Source organism: Lampetra fluviatilis, chromosome 50 (assembly GCF_964198595.1).
Source record: "Lampetra fluviatilis chromosome 50, kcLamFluv1.1, whole genome shotgun sequence".
Classification (NCBI taxonomy): Eukaryota; Metazoa; Chordata; class Hyperoartia; order Petromyzontiformes; family Petromyzontidae; genus Lampetra; species Lampetra fluviatilis.
In genome coordinates this window covers 5,031,164-5,051,612 of record NC_136324.1, presented here as the reverse complement: position 1 = coordinate 5,051,612, position 20,449 = coordinate 5,031,164, and the positions used below count along the sequence as shown (strand labels likewise).

The following is a 20,449-nucleotide window of genomic DNA, read 5'->3' as shown; positions in this document are numbered from 1 at the left end:
TCGTGAGAATCGGCTTGTGTTGACAGGGCCCAGCGGAAGACCATTGCCGCTGAGTACCCCGAATTATTTCGCGCGAATCGTCACCCTGAACTCTTGCCCTTGTCCCAAACTCAAATCCTAACCCAAGCACTGAACCATAATCCGACTATTATCTCTCATGCTAGCCCTAAAACCCTAAATATAGTCTCACTCTAACCCTAACCTGACTTGAGTCTTAAAACACGAAACCTGAACCCATAACTCAACGCGATTATATCCCTAAACCCTACCTTCGCTCGGTGTATATAACCATTAACGCTAACACACACACACACACGCATGTATAGGAAGGGCCGCATCACAGCCCTGCCTGTCTCTCACCTCGTTACTCCCCGGGGCTGTTCAGCTCGCCAGCGCCGAGGTGCTGACGCTGCTGGTGTCGGCGCTGGCGCGGCTCGTGGACTCGGGCTGCACCGGCGCCGGAGGTACGGGTTCCGCCTCGAGCTCCGGCCCGGGCTTTGCGAGCTTCCTGCTGGACTTGCTGGCGCGCTGCAAGGCGCAGAAGGTGGTGCTGCACTGCCTGGTGGCCGGAGTGGCGGGGGCGCACGCCAGGGCACAAGCGCACGGTGGGTGGCGGCCCGCGGCCTCGTCGCACGACGAGGCGGTGAGGCCGTGGGTGAACTGGTCGGTTCGTTGCTCGGTCCGTCAGCCAGTCGGCCCGCAAGCGTTGAGCTTATTAGCAAGTTGAGTCGCGCCCAGTAACCTGCAATCGATCTAGTGCCTTGCCATCATCACACCAGCACCAATACGCTCATCACGCCACACTCGCCACTCCACCATCACCACACCACAATTGGCACGCTCGTCACACATGGTCAGCCGCACACACGAATCCCAACGCATCATCAACGCCCACGTCCGAGCGCGTCCGACACCGACGTATTTTACGAGCGATTTTCCCTAAAAAGGAAAGAAAGGTGGGCAATTGTTTCAATGTTAATTGCAGCCCTACTTTGCATACGATGCCCGTGCAGCCACTTCACGATCGTCCACGTCATTGCCCACGTCTTTCGAGTGTGCGATGTCGTGCACGTAGCCGGTTATGGAATTTCTCTACCGCCAAGCTTGCGCCGCCTGGCCGGCGCCGTCGTGCACGTCCGGCGGACGTGCCGTGTGGGAGTCGCGGTGTCAAACGACGGCGCTGACGGCGCTGACGGCGGCGACTGTGCCGATGGTGCCACCCGTGCAGTGCTCTCCGTGCGCAACGACCCGGCCGCTGAAGAGGGCCTCTCCATGGAGGGAAAAGTGAACTTTTTTGAGGACGGAGAGGAAGAGGAGGAGGAGTCGGGGGAGGGGAGTGCCGGCGCCAGCGGAGAGGGAACAAGCGGGGCCCTGCAGGCCCAGCTGCTGCGCCTGCTGCAGGTTTCATTGCGTCGGCACAGATCATATTACCTTACTCGGCAGGAGGTTTTCGCGGCCAATGTTATTAGGATTCGTAATTGATTCGTGGGTTAGGCCGCAGGGTGACCATGTTGTAGCTGCTCACCCCGAGGTATGAACGCCCTGATGGTGCATTATCTTTGTGCTGTTCGCCTTTTGGCATTCTCTTGTTTTAACACTGGTTGGCTGTCTCTGGTGTGGACCAATCAGTTTCAAAGACAATGCATATATGCACATATTACCAGAGCATGTTTTTGTTTGCATGTTCACCACAATTGTGTGTGGTTAATGCAGACATGATTCCTTGCACAAGGTTTTTGTTTGGTGTTTGAACATCTTAACACCTCCTGTTTTATTGGCAGAAAGGGTAAAAGTTATTCTTATACTTTAATACTGGCAAGAAAAGGTGCCAGGGTGATCTGGCCACATCTTTTTCATCATTCCGCCTTCCTGGTTTCATGACACGTGAGGATGGGCACTTGTTGGAATAACAACAATAACAACAGGAATAACTGGCGGGCTTAAATGCTTGGACACGTGACGATTTAACATGATATGTGTGGCTGCGTCGGGTGGGTGGAGGTTTACACGACACAAAATGTGACCGGATAAATACGCGGGCCGATAATGATTATGCACGTTTACTCAGGAAAGCCTCGCCGAGTCTCAAGACTCAGGAGGGGGGGGGGGCGATCGCTATGAACGTAATCGTCCCGATTCGCCGAACTCAACGAAGTCTCCACGCGCGACCGGTCTCTCTTCACCGCCAGGCCCTAATGGTGCTGGAGCACAAGGTGCTGGCCTGCACGGAAGACCCCGAGGGCGGATTCACCGAACTAGTGGCAGCGCAGCCAGAAAACCCCCCCTCCAACCACCAGCAGCACCAGCAGGAGCACCAGCAGCACCAGCAAGAGCAGGCCGTGGGCCCGGCAGCGCCCACCTCCCTGCGCTTCGTGTCGAGCCGCCCGCTGGCGGAGCAGGAGATGCTCGGCTGGGCGGTGACGCGGGCGCTGCTGGTGTCGGCGCCGCCGGGCCGCGCCAGCTGCGCCGCTCACCCGCGCTGGGTGGGCGCCGTCACGGCGTCGCTGCCCTACCTGGGCCGCGCGCTGGCCCGGCTCGCCGTGGCCGTCGTCGCTCAGGTGTGCCGCAACCTGGACGCGGCGGCGCAGCAGCACGCCTGGGAGAGCGCCCTCGCGGCCGACCGGTGAGCGACGCTGGCTCGGGGTGGCGTGTGCGGTGGTGGTATGTGCGGTGGTGGTGTGTGCGGTGATGGCGTGTGCGGTGGTGGTAGTGCAGCGGTTAGAGCGCTGCGCGAAGAACCCGGCGAGCCGGGTTCGACTCCCGCTCACGGTCAACACCAGTGACGATTGTCTGAACCGGTCATGGGTCCTCCCCCTCGTGTGCCGTGCCGGCCTTCACAGGTGCTCGCTAACAGCACTTGCCCCAACAATCTGTTAAGGCTGTACGTGGGATCTTTGTCTTTGTTGTGTCAGGTGGATCTGTAGCACGTGGTCCTGCATGTTATTTTAAGAATGTTTGGTGGCGGAGTACTGGTGGTGGTGGTAGTGATGGGTGCAGTGTTAGTTATAGTGGTGGTAGCAGTGGTAATGTGTGTGGTTTGGCGGTGATGCCGGTGGTGGTGGTTATAGGGGTGATGGTAGTTATATTGGTGATGGTGATGCAGGTGGGATGGTGGTGGTGTTACGAACCTGGCGATCTGAAATCGATTCCCACTCACGGCCAACACCAGTGATGATTATCTGAACCCGACCTAGACCTCCCGTAGGTCGACTCAGCCTCAAATGAGTACTTGGTGTGGTGTGTAAATATCGGCACTGAGGAGACAAAGGCGGCTGGGCGTGGTGTTGGCCACCTTGGTGCGCCGTGCCGGCCTTCATTTGTGCTCGCGAACCGTACTTGCCCCAAAAGTCTGTTAAGGCTATACGGTGGACCTTTTTCTTTGTTGGTGGTACACAGTGGTGCATGCGGTGCTGTGCGATGCAGGCCGGACGTGCTGCTGGAGAGTGTGCCGCCCGACTACGTGCTGTGCCTGCTGGAGGGGCTCACCACCGTGGTGCACTACTGCCTGCTGGACAGCTCCACCACGCACATCCACGTGAGAGGGACACGGCATGCGTGCGTGCGCGCGTGTGCGCGTGTACGCGTGTGTTTGGGTGACAGTGTGGACATGTGCCTTTTGCCGTGACGGTGCGCGTGCGTGTGCATGCTTTTGTGTGTGTCCGACTCCACGTGTGTGCACGTACGCTTGTGCATGTGTCCATGGGTGTGCGTTTATGTAACATGTGTGCGTGTGCTTTGCGTGCGCCCGCGTGTCTGTGTTATTGCGTGCGTACGTACGTGCGCCTGCGCGTGCAGTCGCCGAGCTCCGCTAGCCGTGCCGAGGCCCGCGCCGCCATGCTGTGCGTGCTGCCCTGCGTCCTCTCCACGGCTGCCCTGCTCTGGAGCCTGCTGGGCAAGGCCGAGGGGCAGCGGGTAGAGGTCGTGGCCGGGGTCACGGGAGGAGCGGCCGCCCCCTCCTCGGTTGGGCTGGGCTCCACCAAGGTGAGCGCGAGTGATCGTTCCGCTCTCAACGAACTCTCTCCCCGCGTGAGTCTCTCTCCCGTCGCGCTGGTGGTTCAGGTGGACGGGTGGCTCGGAGCGCTGAGCCGGCACCGCTGAGATGCTGGGATTGAATCCAGGCGGCCACCTGTGATTAAACTGGGGGTTCTCACATAGAGACCCAAAGACTCGGCTAGAGACCCGAAGACTCGCATAGAGACTCATAGACTGGGCTAGAGACCCGTAGACTCATATAGAGACCCGTAGACTCATATAGAGACCCGTAGACTCATATAGATACCCATAGACTGGGCGAGAGACCCATAGACTCATGATGGAGACCCGTAGACTCAGCTAGAGGCCCGCCGACTTGTATAGAGACCCGTAGACTCATATAGGGCCCTGTAGACTCGGCTCGAGACCCGTAGACTCATATAGAGACCCGTAGACTCATGATGGAGACCCGTAGACTGGGCTAGAGATCCATATACTCATGATGGAGACCCGTAGACTCATATAGAGACTTGTATATTCACACAGAAACCAGGTAGCATAACACGGTAACCCGTAGCGTATGATAACCGCTTCTCTGGGACATTCCCTAACACCGAGAGACTCGCTGCTCTGCAAGAGTTCCAAACGGATTCATCCGTCACGCCGCTCGTGTGTGCTTGGGTTCCGTCTCTCCCGCTGCCCGTCTCAGATCCTGCGCCAGAAAGTGCTGGACCTGCTGAGCCCCCTGAGCCTGCAGCACGGCGTCGCCTTCATGGCCGCGGTGGCGCGCGTGTGGAGCGAGCGCACGAGGGGGCGGCCCGCGGCCTCCCGCAGCCGGGTGTGTGCCGCGGAGGTCGACGATCGACCCCGCTCGTCAGCCGCGGACAACCGCGCGCAACCTCGCTCGACCACAGTTAACCGCGCTCGCCAAAACGTCCACGCCCGCCTACACTCGCCCTCCTCACCCACACTCGGCCACGCTCACCCACGCGTGGTTAACCGCACTCACCCACGCGTGGTTAACCGCACTCACCCACGGCTAACTGCGTTCATCGGCGATCCACCGCCCTTTCCCCTTGCCGAGCGGCGTCAACGCGAGCTTGAACTGTACCCACTAGCCGAGCCAACCTTAATAGGTGCTCGCTGACAACGCTCTCCACGACTGTCCGTGTCGGAGGCTACACGGGGGTGGGGGTCTCTCTGTCCGCAGGTTCTGGCGGCCGCCAATGTGGACCAGCAGCTGCTGGTGGACCTGATCCGCGGCATCAGCAGCATGCGCACCGACAGCGTGGTGGGCACCGTCAAGGAGGTGGTGCGGCAGCCCCCGAGCGGGCCGGCCCCCTCGCCCAAGGAGGTGGTGAACCCCTCGCCCCCTCACCCCCCCCACCCGCCGTCCTCCGGTCACTCCGTATCGTCGACGAATGTGTTGAGTAATTTTAGGAATCGTCCCCGGTATTTTGATGGTGAAGCCCGTTGTGCACTCGGCAAGCTGCGGCCGCCACTGTCGCGGTGTAACGGTCACCAGCTCGCTGGACTTGCAATCCCGGAGGTCGCCGGTTTCGATTCAATCTCACGGCACGGCGGTTCAACGTTCCGATCGCTTCTGATCGCCGTCTCTACCCGAAGCGAGGGACGCATCACTCGGGGAACGCCTCCACGCACTCGCGCGGGGCGCCACTCGCACGGCGCGGGTGCGGTGCGGGTGCGTTTAGCCGGGTTGGCGTGATGTGGCGTTCCCCGCTGATCTCTCTCGTCGTTTCGCCAGCAGAAGAGCGTGCCGCTGGAGGTGAGCGTGCTGCAGTTCTTCTTCGCCTACGTGCAGAGGTGAGGCGCTCTTGGGGGGAGTGTGCGCGAGTGTGCGAGTGTGTGAGTGTAAGCTGTGTAGGAGCTGTATATGTGCTCTGTGTGAGTGCTGTTGTGGAGCGGCGGTTAGCACACCACACTACAAACCCGCCGACGCGAGTTCAATTCCCTCTCACGACCAACAACAGTGTTGAACTCGTCCAGGTCGACTCAGCCTCAAGTGAGTAGCTGGTGCGGTGTGTAAACATTGCCACTGGGGAGACAAAGGTGGCTGGGTGTGGTGCTGGACACCCTTGTGTGCGTAGCTCTCCTTCAAAGGTGCTCGTTAACAGAACTTGCCCCAACAGCCTGTTGAGGCTATCTCGAGGGGGATCTTTTGTCTTTTTGTGGGCATTGTAAACAGAGCACCAGTGAGCCTTCCTCACCGTACACGATAGCCTCAAAGTGGACCTAACATGGCACAAGCGTCGCTAAGTGGAGAGTGGTGGCTGTTGCTGTTGTTGTTGCTGTGTGTGGGTCGACTAAGTTGGCTGGGGATGGTTGTGGCCGCAGAAAGCCCTTCTGCGCCGTGCTGGCCTTAATGGGTGCTCGCTAACCACGCTCGCCCCAGCAGTCTGTTACAGGCTACACGGATGATCTCTGTATTTGCGTGTTACGGGTGTGTGTTGACTCGGCCTCAAGTGAGTACCTGGTGCGGTGTGTAAACATCGCCACTGGGGAGACAAAGGCGGCTGGGCGTGGTGCTGGCCGCCCACCCCCTCGTGTGTCCTGCCACCGTTAATTCATGCTCGCGAACAGCACTTGTCCCCCCAGTCTGTTGAGGCTATACGGGGGTTCTTTGTCTTTGTCTGTGTGCATACAGGATAGCTGTGTCTCAGTTTGTGGACAGCTGGCCCTCATTGCTGTCACTGCTCAAAGATTGTTCCGCTCTCAACCTCCCTCCCCCCGGTCACTTCCTGCTGCTGGGGTACACATACAGACTCATGGACACGCACATACACACACACACGCACACATGCGCACACACTCACACACGCACACACTCGCCCACACGCACACACAGACTCATGGACTTACACAAAGACACGTGCACACACATACACAAGTGCACACACACACACCCACACACACGCACACACAGACTCATGGGCATACACATACACAAGTGCACACACACGCACACATTCGCACACACACCCACACACACAAACACACTCTTGGACGCACACACACATGCACACGCACACACAGACTCGCACGCACCACACATGCACGCACAGAAACGTGGCCCAGTTTAATTTGTCGATGGCGATTCCCGCTGCAGAATCCTCAACGAGTTTGTGATGAAGATGCCCCCCATGGAGAGCAAGAAGGATCTGCGAGACCTCCAGGTAAAGGCCACCGGGTGGCGCGTGGAACGATGGTAAAAGAAAATTGAATAAATAAATACTCGGTGCTCCGACGCGGAGTTGTGACGCTCGCGGTGCGACGCGCGGCCGCAGGATGTGACGCAGCGGCTGGTGGAGGCAGTCACGCACGTGGCCGGCTCCTCGCTGGAGCAGACCACGTGGCTGCGGCGCAACCTCGAGGTGAAGGCCGGACCCCAGGTCACGGTGGACGCTGCGGGACTGCAGGCCGACGCCGACGGTGAGGACTCGCTCGCCCTCGCCGATCCTGCTCCGTGGATCCAGCGTCCACGCGTTCCCGCGGGCGCGGCTGCCCAGACTCGCCGCCCTAAACGAGACCGTGTCACCCCACTACCCGGATCCCTCCACCGCCTCGCAATCCGATCCCGCATCAACTTCGGGGATCGCGCTCGCAGCCTTCAAGATCCTCCTTGGACTCACCGCTTCCTACCTCTCGTCTAACTCTACTCCCTTTCACACATTCTCCTACCCCCACTCCTCTCATCTCACTCTACCCCCCTCTCCACGCACTCTCCTGCCTCTCCACTCTCATCTCACTCCACTCCCCTCCACGCACTCTCCTGCCTCTCCCCTCTCATCTCACTCTACCCCCCTCCACGCACTCTCCTACCTCTCCCCTCTCATCTCACTCTACCCCCCTCTCCACGCACTCTCCTACCTCTCCCCTCTCATCTTACTCTACTCCCCTCCACCCACTCTCCTACCTCTCCCTTCTCATCTCACTCTACTCCCCTCCACGCACTCTCCTACCTCTCCCTCTCATCTCACTCTACCCCCCCTCCACGCGCTCTCCTACCTCTCCCTCTCATCTCACTCTACCCCCCTCTCCACGCACTCTCCTACCTCTCCCCTCTCATCTCACTCTACCCCCCTCTCCACGCACTCTCCTACCTCTCCCTCTCATCTCACTCTACTCCCCTCCACGCACTCTCCTACCTCTCCCCTCCCCTCTCATCTCACTCTACTCCCCTCCACGCACTCTCCTACCTCTCCCCTCTCATCTCACTCTACCCCCCCTCCACGCACTCTCCTACCTCTCCCCTCTCATTTCACTCCACTCCCCTCCACGCACTCTCCTGCCTCTCTCCTCTCATCTCACTCTACTCCCCTTCACGCACTCTCCTACCTCTCCGTCTCATCTCACTCTACCCCCCTCTCCACGCACTCTCCTACCTCTCCCCTCTCATCTCACTCTACCCCCCTCTCCACGCACTCTTCACTTCAGAGATCCTCGCGGCGCAGTGGATCCTCTGTTTTGTGAAGCGATGCCGATCGTACAACGGCAAATAAAACCCAGGTAGAGGACGAAACAAATTGCAAACAAAACTTAATTGACCCAAAACATCCCGAACGAGGAACTTACTCAACCTTTGAGACTCGGCGGGGCTGCAGCACTTGCCGGCGAACGCACCGCACGGCGCGAGTTTGTTTAGCGAGCGTCTGTGTGGGGCCCGGTCTGCCGTTGCAGACGCCCTGCTGCTTTCTCCGGTGGCCGAGGTGGTGTCGCAGCCGCCCTCCGTCTTCAGCGTCCACGCCCTCACCCTGCTGGCCGAGGTGACGCCCGCCGCTCTCCCCACGCGCCGCCGGAACTCCGTGCTCCGGCTCAGAGTCCGCTCCGGGTCTTGTCCGTGCTCTCGTGTCGGGTTTTTACGTGGTCCGTGTCCGTCGTGGTTCAAGCGCATGCCAGGATTTACCTAATTCTAGATTTGAAGCTTTCGTGACTGCAAGGATTCATACTCTCAGGTTTTTTCGGTAAAGTCACGTAGGTAAAAAATAAAATTTAAATTAATAAAAGTTATAATAGAAATAAAATAAAATAATAAATCACGACGTTTCGGAAGCAACACAAGTCTCCGTCATCAGGTGGGACCGTCACAGCTAGATTTACTGTATCACTTGATACTTGTCCGTGCTCTTGATACAGTAAATCTAGTTGTGACGGTCCCACCTGATGACGGAGACTTGTGTTGCCTCCGAAACGTCGTGATTTATTATTTTATTTTATTTCTATTATTACTTTTATTAATTTTAATTTTATTTTTTACCTACGTGACTTTACCGAAAAAACCTAAGAGTAGGATTTACCTACTCCGTGCCAGGTTTTTCTCACACCCCGTGCCAAGATTGACTGCGTTCCATGTCCGTGCTCCATGCCATGTGTTGACTTGCGCTCCATGTCGGAATGCACCATGCTCCTACCCGGAACTTACCCGCACTTCACTCCGGGCGTTGGTTGTGCGCCGCGCCGGGATTTGCGGCACGCTCCGTGCCGGATGTAACTCTGACTCCGCGCCGGTATTCACGGCGCGCCGTGCCTCCCTCCTGCAGGTGTTGGCGCATCTCCTGGACATGGTTTTCCGCAGCGACGAGAAGGAGAAGGTGGTGCCACTGCTCATCAACATCATGTACTACGTCGTGCCCTACCTCAAGAACCACAGGTGAGCGAGGGTCCCCCCCCGTCGTCATCCCCCCCTCGCTCCCCTGGCCCCCACTCAGCTCCAAGTCGCGGTCGTCAACGCAGCTGTAAACTCGGCAACTGATTGCGTGGTGATGCTGCTGCTGCTGCTACTGCGATGCTGGCAGCGGTGCACAAGCGAAAGAACTAAACACGTTCGCCAATAATGCACTGTGGCCTTACAAGGGGAAATGTATATATATATGTGTTTGTGTTGCAGCGTGTATTTTGTGTATATCTTGTATGTGTGTTGCAATATGTATTATGTGTGTATTGTGTGCTGCAGTGTGTGTTGTGTTTGTGTTGCAGTGCGTGTTGTGTGTGAGCGGTAGTGTAGCGGTCAGCGCACTGCGCTACGAACCCAGCGACCCGAGTTCGATTCCCGCTCACGGCCGACACCAGTAACGATTATCTGATTCGGTTCTGGGCCTCTCCTAGGTTGACTCAGCCTCAAATGAGTACCTGGTGCGGTGTGTAAACATCGCCACTAGGGAGACAAAGGCCGTCGGGCGTGGTGCTGGCCACCCACCCCCTCGTGTACCGTTCTGGCCTTCATAGGTGCTCGCTAACAGCACTTATTCCAACAATCTGTTAGGGCTATACCGGGATCTTTCTCTTGGTTACGTGTGTGTTGCATTGCGTATTGTGTGTGCGCGTGCGTGCGTTTGCAGTGCCCACAACGCGCCGAGCTTCCGCGCGTGCGTGCAGCTGCTGAGCAGCCTGAGCGGGTACCAGTACACGCGGCGCGCCTGGAAGAAGGAGGCGCTCGACCTTTTCATGGAGTCCACCTTCTTCCAGATGGACGCCAGCTGCGTCCCCCAGTGAGTCCCACCCCGTCCGGGAGTCTCACCAAGTTCCCTGGGCCTCTCGCTGAACCGCCAGTCGCCTACCTATTGCTCCTCTCTCACTACTGCGGTGGTTACTGTTCCCGTGAACTTCACCGTTGATTCCTTCTCTACCCGTGTTGAGAGCTCTGTTCCAACAACCCACTCACTCACTCACCGCAGTGCAGGTCACAGTGCTTCGCTCTCCGCTTACGTGCTCACATGCGCACACGTTTGCGAGAGCCCTGGTGGAGCCTGCGTTGGGGTTGACTCGGTTAACACATCGCCGTGCGTGTGTCGAGCGCGTGTCTGTGCGTGTGTCTGCGCGTGTCTGTGCGTGTGTCTGCGCGTGTCTGTGCGCGTGTCTGTGCGTGTGTCTGTGCGTGTGTCTGCGTGTGTCTGCGCGTGTGTCTGTGCGTGTCTGCTCGTGCGCAGGTGGCGCTCCATTATCGACCACCTGATGACCCACGACAAGACCACCTTCCGCGACCTCATGAGTGAGTGAAGGTCAACTGCTCGCACAAACGCACGCACACATGTATCATCCACAGTATATGGAGCGTACATAATGTCCAGTGTAACTTTACGTGTCGTGTGTTAGTCTGTGGCTCCTGTGTTAGTATATGAGCCCTCTCTGATGCCGTAGATCCCATGTCCTCTATTATTGTTCGACGTATCGGAGGGTTTGCCGCGGTTAGCGCACTGCGCCACGAAGCCGGCGACTCGGGGGTTGATTGCTGGCCAACATCGCGATTATCCACAACAGTCTTGGGCGCACCCCGGTGCGGTACGGAAACATCGACGCTGGGAGGAGACAAAGGCGGCCAGGCACGGTGCCGCCCTTCATAGGTCACCGGTAACGGCCAGGCCACACGGGGTCTCTCTGTGTACGTGTGCATGTGTATCATCGTCATCGTCGGTCACAATCAATCTGCCGCTGGATGAAGGCGTCGGTTTGTCCGTGTGCACGCAGCGCGCGTGACGGTGGCACAGAGCAGCTCCCTGAACCTGTTTGGGAACCGCGAGGCGGAGCTGGAGCAGCGCGTGATGCTGCTCAAGCGGCTCGCCTTTTCCGTCTTCTCCAGCGAGGTCGACCAGTACCACAAGTTCCTGCCCGACATCCAGGGTGAGTCTCCGCCACCCCGCACGCGCGTACGCGCATGCATACGTACACACACACGGACGGACGCACGCACGCACGCACGGACGGACCCACGCACGGACGGACCCACGCGCACACAGACGCATGCACACACACTAAGACTACACTAAACTATTTGTATTTTACCAGGTAAGGCCCATTGAGCGACCTGGCAAAAAAAATTACAGCTCACCAAAGTGGCTTATCATCACGTGGACATTTATAGCAACCAAATGCTCGTGCGCCTTGCCGGCCTTCGTCGGGTCCTCGTTTGAAAACGCTTGCCACAGCAGTCTGTGTAGGCTACCCGGGGGATCTTTGTCTGTGCCTGCGCGCGAGCAGAGCGGCTGGTGGAGAGCCTGCGGCTGCCCCAGGTGCCCACGCTGCACGCCCAGGTGTTCCTCTTCTTCCGTGTGCTGCTGCTGCGCGTGTCACACCAGCACCTCACCGCGCTGTGGCCTGCCATGATCACCGAGCTGGTGGGCAGCGTTCCTTTTGTTGCCCGCGGTGTGTGAGCGCGTGCGTATTGTTCGGTGCGCTGGTGGTGGCGATGGGGGCGGTGTTAGTTCATGTGGTGGTAGCGGTGGTAATGTGTGTGCTTTGGTGGTGATCCCGGTGGTGGTGGTTATATTTTTGGTGGTGATGCAGGTGGTGGTAATGGTGGTGGTTTTAGTAGTGATGGTGGTGGTGGTAGTAGTTATATTAGTGGTGGTGAAGATAATGCAGATGGTGGTGATGGTGGTGGTGGCGGTGGTGATGGTGGTGGTTATAGTAGTGATGGTGGTGATGGTAGTAGTTATATTAGTGGTGGTGGTGATGATGATGGTTGTGATGGAGGTGGTTATAGTGGTGATGCAGGTGGTGATGATGATGATGATGGTGGTTGTGCTGGTGGTGGTTATAGTGGTGGTGGTGGTTATAGTGGTGATGCAGGTGGTGGTGGTGATAGTGTGGAATTGCATGGTGATGTCGCAGTGTTTTTTTTCTCTCGGGCGTGTTCCCTCTCCAAGCCGCCATCCCATTGCTCGTCCCTAGCACCGGCCATCGCCCCCTGCTAGCCGTGACGCGCCCTGCCCAAGCCCACTTACGTCACGTGACAGTCAATGCGACGAAGCCTCCGAGACCTGCGCGCGTCTTCCCGTGTTCATTATTCCCTCTGCGTCTTTGTGCCGACCGCCCCTGCACTCACTCGCACAGGTGCAAGTGTTCATGCAGATGGAACAGGAGCTCATGGCGGAAGATGACATCACCAGGTGAGATGAGAGATGGAAGGGATGTGCAGGAATCTACAAGTATTGGTGGGGGGCGGGGGGGGGTTCATAAAGGCCGTGTTCGAGCCGACCTCATCACCGCTGCGTGTGTAATCACGAACGGAGTTGGCCAAGCCATCTCGTTACAGGGCCCCGCAGAGCCTGGGCAACCGTTGACGTCACTCGCCTGCGACTTTGTGTTTAGGAGCGCCAGTCCGTCCATCACGGGGCTGGAGACAACGTACGTCGGGGGGAACGGCTTCTCGTCGTCCTACAGTCAGCAGCGGTGGCTCGCGCTCTACCTCTCCGCCTGCAAGTTCCTGGACCTCGCGCTCGCTCTGCCCTCCGCCCACCTCCCGCAGTTCCAGCTGTACGCTCCTGCCGCTTGCACGCACTCCCCCCACTTTCGCCCCCCACCCCGCGTCCTCGCTCGTCCGTCCACGGCTCGCGTTGTCCACACCTCTTGCGCCTCTCCGTGCCCTGCCAACACTTTGCAGTCGCCACCTCTTCGTGTCCAGTCGCCACCCATTCTGAATCACCACCTCTTCATGGTCACCACCTCTTCCCACCAACCTGGGCATACTCACCTGTGTACACTCCACCACTGATCTATTCTCACATCTTTGAGCTCACTCAACCGGTGTCCACTCACCTGTGTGCCCTCACCTGTGAGCTCACTCACCTGTGTGCCCCTCACCTGTGAGCTCCTTCACCTGTCCCCTCACCTGTGCACGCAGGTACCGCTGGGCGTTCATCCCGGAGACGTGCGACGACTCCGGGCTGGAGGTCCGTCGCCAAGGAAACCACCAACGCGAGTTCCGTCCGTACGTGGTGCGGCTCACAAAGCTCCTGCGCAAGAAGTGCAAGGTGTGTGTGTGTGTGTATTGTGTGTCTGTGTTGTGCGTGTGTGTGTTGTGCATGTGTGTTGTGCGTGTGTGTGTTGTGCATGTGTGTTGTGCGTGTGTGTGTTGTGCATGTGTGTTGTGCGTGTGTGTTGTGCGTGTGTGTTGTGCGTGTGTTGTGCGTGTGTTGTGTGTGTGTTGTGTGTGTGTTGTGTGTGTTGTGTGTGTGTGTGTTGTGTGTGCGCGTGGCACCCCACCAACCTGCTCCGCCACACAAGCTGGCCTCATAACTCCATCTCCGCGGTGGACGACCTGTTGAGCTGGCTGCCACCTTCGCTGCCACTCTGTTGTTACAAGTTGACGACCTTGTGATTTGTAATATTTTTCATGTCTCCTCCTTTCCCTCCCTCTCTCCACCTGTCCCCCATGTCCACCGGTCTCCTCTCTCCCGTCCTCTCGCCACCCGTCCGCTGTCTCCCCCCTCGTTTCCCTCCCGCTATCCCTCCGCCGCTGTCCCGTGCAGAAGAGCTCGGAGGAGGAGGGGGGCGGCTCGCCGCGCATGATCCCGTGCGAGGCCGGCCAGCCGCTGCTCACCGTGGCGTCGCTGCGCTCCATCGACCAGCTGCTGCCCTTCTTCAGCACGCTCAGCCACTTCTTCTGCAACAAGCCCATGGTGGGGGCAGCGCAGGTGTGCGCACGCACACGTGCTCAGGTTGTCGCCTTCTTTCGCCCCCTGCCTCCTCCCATCTTCACCTGCCTCCTCCCATCTCCATCTGCCTCCTCCCATCTTCATCTCTCTCCTTCCATCTCCATCTGTCTCCTCCCATCTCCTCCCATCTCCTCCCATCTCCATCTGTCTCCTCCCATCTCCATCTGTCTCCTCCCATCTCCAGTCTCCTCCCATCTCCATCTGCCTCCTCCCATCTCCTCCCATCTCCTCCCATCTCCATCTGCCTCCTCCCATCTTCATCTCTCTCCTCCCATCTCCATCTGTCTCCTCCCATCTCCATCTGTCTCCTCCCATCTCCAGTCTCCTCCCATCTCCACCGCCTCCTCCCATCTCCTCCCATCTCCATCTGCCTCCCATCTCCATCTGCCTCCTCCCATCTCCTCCCATCTCCACTGCCTCCTCCCATCTCCAGTCTCCTCCCATCTCCATCTGCCTCCTCCCATCTCCTCCCATCTCCATCTGCCTCCTCCCATCTCTACTGCCTCCTCCCATCTCCATCTGCCTCCTCCCATCTCCAGTCTCCTCCCATCTCCATCTGCCTCCTCCCATCTCCACTGCCTCCTCCCATCTCCTCCCATCTCCTCCCATCTCCACCGTCTCCTCCCATCTTCATCTCTCTCCTCCCATCTCCACTGCCTCCTCCCATCTCCACTGTCTCCTCCCATCTCCTCCCATCTCCATCTGTCTCCTCCCATCTCCTCCCATCTCCCATCTCCACCGTCTCCTCCTCCCATCTCCATCTGTCTCCTCCCATCTCCACTGCCTCCTCTCATCTCCTCCCATCTCCATCTGTCTCCTCCCATCTCCTCCCATCTCCACCGTCTCCTCCCATCTCCACCGTCTCCTCCCATCTCCTCCCATCTCCTCCCATCTCCACCGTCTCCTCCCATCTTCATCTCTCTCCTCCCATCTCCACTGCCTCCTCCCATCTCCACTGTCTCCTCCCATCTCCTCCCATCTCCATCTGTCTCCTCCCATCTCCTCCCATCTCCCATCTCCACCGTCTCCTCCTCCCATCTCCATCTGTCTCCTCCCATCTCCACTGCCTCCTCTCATCTCCTCCCATCTCCATCTGTCTCCTCCCATCTCCTCCCATCTCCACCGTCTCCTCCCATCTCCACCGTCTCCTCCCATCTCCTCCCATCTCCTCCCATCTCCACCGTCTCCTCCCATCTTCATCTCTCTCCTCCCATCTCCACTGCCTCCTCCCATCTCCACTGTCTCCTCCCATCTCCTCCCATCTCCATCTGTCTCCTCCCATCTCCTCCCATCTCCCATCTCCACCGTCTCCTCCTCCCATCTCCATCTGTCTCCTCCCATCTCCACTGCCTCCTCTCATCTCCTCCCATCTCCACCTGCCTCCTCCCATCTCCTCCCATCTCCACCGTCTCCTCCCATCTCCACCGTCTCCTCCCATCTCCTCCCATCTCCTCCCATCTCCCATCTTCATCTCTCTCCTCCCATCTCCATCTGTCTCCTCCCATCTCCTTCCATCTCCACCGTCTCCTCCCATCTCCACCGTCTCCTCCCATCTCCACCGTCTCCTCCCATCTCCACCGTCTCCTCCCATCTCCACTGTCTCCTCCTTCTTTCTCCAGCTGTCTCCTCCTATCGCCTCCCATCTCCACCTGTATTTTCCTGTCTCCATCTGTCTCTGGCTAGATTTATATAAATATGTAATTTTACGAATTGAGATATTTCACCCGGAATAATGCCTCGCAATGGAGCACCTCGTTTACAAGGATGTCCAGGGTGTAAAGTGACACACGCTTTGAGACACGAGTGGAAGGCGCGTTACAAATAAATGGAAATTATTATTATTAAACACGCGATGATGATGGCACGCACCGTTACAGTTTACGTTAATCATAATGAACATCGCACCCAGTGCAACGCACGAGCGAATGAACGCCTAATGAAGTGGTGCGTGTACCGCCGGTTCATGAGGAATGCGCTGCGGCTGGACCAGCTGCGGCCGTCGACGAATCTCGTGCACGAATGAGGTCCACGATGATCGTGTCGCCCGTGCGTAAAGCATCGTCACGTCGTGATTATCCTCGCTCGTTCTACCTGGCTTCACATTTTATCTTCCGACTAAATACTTAGCCACACTCATCCCCGTCTCGACTCACTAGCCTGTCTCCGTGCCCTCAACTGGCTACCCATTGGCAGCAGGGTCACATACAAGATCGCCTGCCTCTGCCACCGCGCCTTCACATCTGCCTGCCCGCCATACCTTTCTTCATTATTGACAACTTGCAGCTCGGCACACGGCAAATGCCTGCGCAGTGCGACTCACGACCTCCTCTTGATACCAAGATCCAGGATGGTCATGTCTGCGCCGCTTCTCGGTGGCAGCCCCAACAGTCTGGAACGCTATCATCCCTCTGCACATTCGCAGCATCACCTCAATCGCCTCCTTCAATAGACACTTAAAAACCCACCTCTACAACCACGCTTTCGAGTGACTCTGAGCTTGGCTCCGCGCCTCTGAGTTGCGGCCATTACGTCCGCAAATTTGCGCGCGTTATACATTGCATTCTTATTATAAAGATTCTGACGATTCTCTGCCTCTCCCCCACTACTACCCAGGCCTTCCTGTGCGACCCGGGACGCCCCCCGGGATCTGGCGGCTCCGGCTCCCTGGCGTCGTCATCGTCCTCGGCGCTGGAGCACGCGGGGAGCGGGGAGAGCGGCGCGGGCGCCGAAGCGCAGTGGAGCCGCGCCCGCCGCCGCGTCGAGGAGACGGTGGGCCGCGACTTCCTGGAGACGCTCAACAAAGGCTAGCGCCGGGGGTTGCCGCCTCCGAGCTTGCGACAGGAAGGGGACAACTGAGAATATCTCGCGGCACCGGCCGCCTTCACGCTCGTCCGCGGTTCCGCCTCGTGCTTCCGAGTCATTCCGTGTCTACGGAGCAAGTGGTGCGCGGCGGTGGGGCGCGTGTTACGAGTTGAAATTATCACGATTATTGTCGTTGTACTAAGAGGGGGTGGGCGAGCTGCGTGCGAACGAGTCGTCTCCAGTGGCGCGTTGCGGTAATTTTTTGCACAGCCGATGAAGAAACCCACCCGCGACGACGAGCTTTTAACGTACCCGGAAGACGTCTTTAACAAGAGGACAATCCTGGGAAGAGCAGGACGGGTGGCTACCCCCTGTCTAGCTAGCTTCCTCCCAATGAGGCTCGCCCAGGGATAGCGCTCCGGGCCAGCTCCTAGGCGAACTCCGATGGATCGCAACCAAGGCGAGCCCTCACCGGGGCCAGTGTCCGTGAGCCATCCGCGCAGGCCAGCTGTCCCCTGCCCCCCCCACCCCGCACCCCTCCATCACTTGGCATTTGCATTGAAACTCCAAGTGACCAAGTGTGTAATATATTATTTCTTCTGAAGCGTTCATTCTCTCTGTGCTGGAAGGGTCTGACCAGCACGGAAATTCTTTAGGTAACGTGCCTCTTGGTTAGGCCTGAAGTGTACGCGCTGGGGCCATTTGAACAAGTCGGCTGTTTCTCCAAGCCTGAACGGCCTGAATGCCCACAAGGCACGCTATAGCACTGCTGGAACCAGGCTCGCCGATGCTTTGTCCGGTCCTATGCGATTATCCCACGTTTCGCTGTACGCGCCGGGAAGCTTCCTTTTCGGTTGCTGCAAAAAGCTCCCAGCACGTGGAGCGAACCGTCGGACGTCGCGCCGAAGAAGCGAACGGCACCGACCCGGCGAAAACGCATCGGGGAGTTGTACGGCACAACCGCGGTCGTGGCTCACGCGTCGATGCACTTTAAGCCATGCAGGGAAGCTAGACGTAGAGGTGCTTAGGCGGTTTTCAGTGGGAGCCACGTGCTGGCGGTAGTATTGCCGCGAGCAAGCAAGGGGTGCGGCTGGTGAGCGCGATGCCCCGGGGGGGCTGTGTAGGAAGTGTGCGTAGAATTTGTGTATTTGGCGTAGGAATTGCACGCTGTCTGAAATTGGCCAGGAGCGACACAAGCAAGGGACCATCGCTACGGCCCTCGTCCCTCCCTCTGGAATCCTCGCCCCCCACCCCCCCACCCCCCCCACCCCCTCCCAGCATCGTACGCAGGGTGACGGTCCGCACGCTTAACCCTTCCTTGGGGGTTTCTGTTACCCGCGTCGATGGCCCACGATGTTGTTTTAGCCGATGGAACACTCGCGATGGGACGGCTCGCGCGTGTGACGCGTTTGTGTTTCTGTAAAAACTAAAATCCACGGATTCGCTCTCGTCGGAAGTGGGGTTCTGCGTCGGCCGCTCCACTGTGAAGTCACGTGTCACTGGCGGCGGCAGCGGCGCTGTTACAGGGTGGGAACACGTGCAGCGGCAACAGCAGGTGGTGCAGCAGCAGTTGGTACAGCAGCTGGTGGCGCAACTGGCGTAGCCGCCACCAGCAGCAGTAGCTCCTGCCGCTCGCGTGAATCTTACCCACGCTCTGCTAACCAGGATTTTCGTCTGGGGGGTTGAGGACAACTTAACCAAAACGTTTTTATGTCGTTAAGTCTGTAGAGGAGACTCGGGATTGGTCAAGCCAAGTTGCTGGCAGGTGGTGGAGCTTGCTGAAAGATAATATATTTAGAGAGACATTTGCCACACAGATCCAACACTTGCAAGTTTATTTGTTTTAACCAGGTATGAAGTCAAGATACCAGGACAGTTTATTTTGCAAGAGTGACCCAAGGGCTAAGCAACCTTCATCTGAATTGGAGCGCGTGAGGCCTTGGATTGGGCGACTGGAGGTTGAAGCCTCCTTCCCATGACAATTCAGTGGCGACACTGGCTCGCTGAAATTGGCTCCTAACAAAGGACAGTATTTCTTTCCTAAGCTAAATGTCAGCATCCAAGTATCCACGGCATCTATTGCCTTGCCACACTGAAGAGAAACCAAAGTCTTTCAGGCCCTCTTCCAAGTACCAACGGACAAGCTATTCGAGCCCTCCAGAGTAGGACCCCTGTTTTTTTAATCTCTGCACATGGCCTCTTACTGGGCGGGGGGAGGGGCCGGGGATTTGAAGCTCCCACACGTTTTATGGGAGGAAGAATATCACAACTCTTACGGAAGCGTCTCCACGAGGTAGAGCCCGTCTAGAGACTAGGTGGGTTTACTCTTTCGCTCTGGACAGATGTCTTGGAGGAGGATGGAGTACTCGCACTGGTAGGCCCTCCGCATGCGACCTGCTCGCTCGACTAAGTGCGGTACACGCGCCCATTCATAACCGCTGGGTGAACACAAGCGGGGAGGGATTTAAGAAACTTGCTTCGCCCACAAAAATGGCATCGAACCGGCGACCTCTGAATTGCATGTCCAGTGTGCTTGACTGTTACACCGCGTCACCATTTTTTAGGGCATCACAACACCGATGTGGCCTGTGCGTCCTGGTAACTAGAGAGGGCCACCTGGAGACACCTTAAAACATTCATTGAATTAACAGAAATAATAAACATGTACATCCCCTTTGTCAGTCTGCTCGTTGAAGGCCTCCCCATAACTGCAGTCGTGGGGGTTGTTTGACCATACTTCACCGCGCCGGTTGGTGGAAGGGGGGTGAGAGCCCAGGACTGGTTCCGATATCACACTCGCCACTGATGCTAGCCGGTGGTCGGGAATCGAACTCAGGTCGCAGGGTTTATAGCGGAGTGCTTTAATAATCACTGCGCCACCACGCTCCATCCTTTTTATTTCGAAATTAGTCCTTTATATCTGGAAAATTATCCTTGAGTCACTATTTATCTGTTGGAGGCGGGGGGGGGGGATTATTACAACTGGGATGGATGTATGCCATTTCCTCGTGTCTTTGCATGTGGTCGGGAACTGGAGTGCCCGCGGTCGACAACGCACATTTGATGGCTCCCTGGTACCGTTCGCCACAATGTCCGACGCTCGGCACCATGTCCCGAGGGGAGCGCCTTCAGTGAAACTGAATTACCCGGCACGTGGAGCGAAACGTTGGACGTCGTGCCAACCAACCAAACGCGCGGCCACTACCCCAAGAAGCTCGGCCGGG

General features: G+C 57.8%; 1 protein-coding gene across 7 annotated transcripts in view; it reads left to right on the top strand.

Annotated features, from left to right (window-relative positions):
* The window catches only part of DOP1A (DOP1 leucine zipper like protein A), a 45,095-nt gene extending 24,646 nt beyond the window's left edge, over positions 1 to 20,449 (top strand). For 5 of the 7 annotated variants that reach the window (XM_078878288.1, XM_078878287.1, XM_078878285.1 and 2 more), the window contains 22 exons: positions 386 to 605; positions 1,229 to 1,401; positions 2,190 to 2,623; positions 3,424 to 3,535; positions 3,796 to 3,981; positions 4,682 to 4,885; positions 5,183 to 5,326; positions 5,741 to 5,796; positions 6,638 to 6,742; positions 7,100 to 7,166; positions 7,278 to 7,422; positions 8,671 to 8,756; positions 9,531 to 9,640; positions 10,329 to 10,478; positions 10,917 to 10,978; positions 11,455 to 11,607; positions 11,965 to 12,101; positions 12,820 to 12,875; positions 13,078 to 13,242; positions 13,610 to 13,739; positions 14,238 to 14,402; positions 17,037 to 20,449. In XM_078878288.1, coding sequence (XP_078734414.1) covers positions 386 to 605; positions 1,229 to 1,401; positions 2,190 to 2,623; positions 3,424 to 3,535; positions 3,796 to 3,981; positions 4,682 to 4,885; positions 5,183 to 5,326; positions 5,741 to 5,796; positions 6,638 to 6,742; positions 7,100 to 7,166; positions 7,278 to 7,422; positions 8,671 to 8,756; positions 9,531 to 9,640; positions 10,329 to 10,478; positions 10,917 to 10,978; positions 11,455 to 11,607; positions 11,965 to 12,101; positions 12,820 to 12,875; positions 13,078 to 13,242; positions 13,610 to 13,739; positions 14,238 to 14,402; positions 17,037 to 17,231 — 3,255 coding nt within the window. In that variant the 3' untranslated portion in view covers positions 17,232 to 20,449. The remainder of the gene's footprint in view (positions 1 to 385; positions 606 to 1,228; positions 1,402 to 2,189; positions 2,624 to 3,423; positions 3,536 to 3,795; positions 3,982 to 4,681; positions 4,886 to 5,182; positions 5,327 to 5,740; positions 5,797 to 6,637; positions 6,743 to 7,099; positions 7,167 to 7,277; positions 7,423 to 8,670; positions 8,757 to 9,530; positions 9,641 to 10,328; positions 10,479 to 10,916; positions 10,979 to 11,454; positions 11,608 to 11,964; positions 12,102 to 12,819; positions 12,876 to 13,077; positions 13,243 to 13,609; positions 13,740 to 14,237; positions 14,403 to 17,036) is intronic. The other 2 variants (XM_078878289.1, XM_078878286.1) reach the window with 2 other exon arrangements.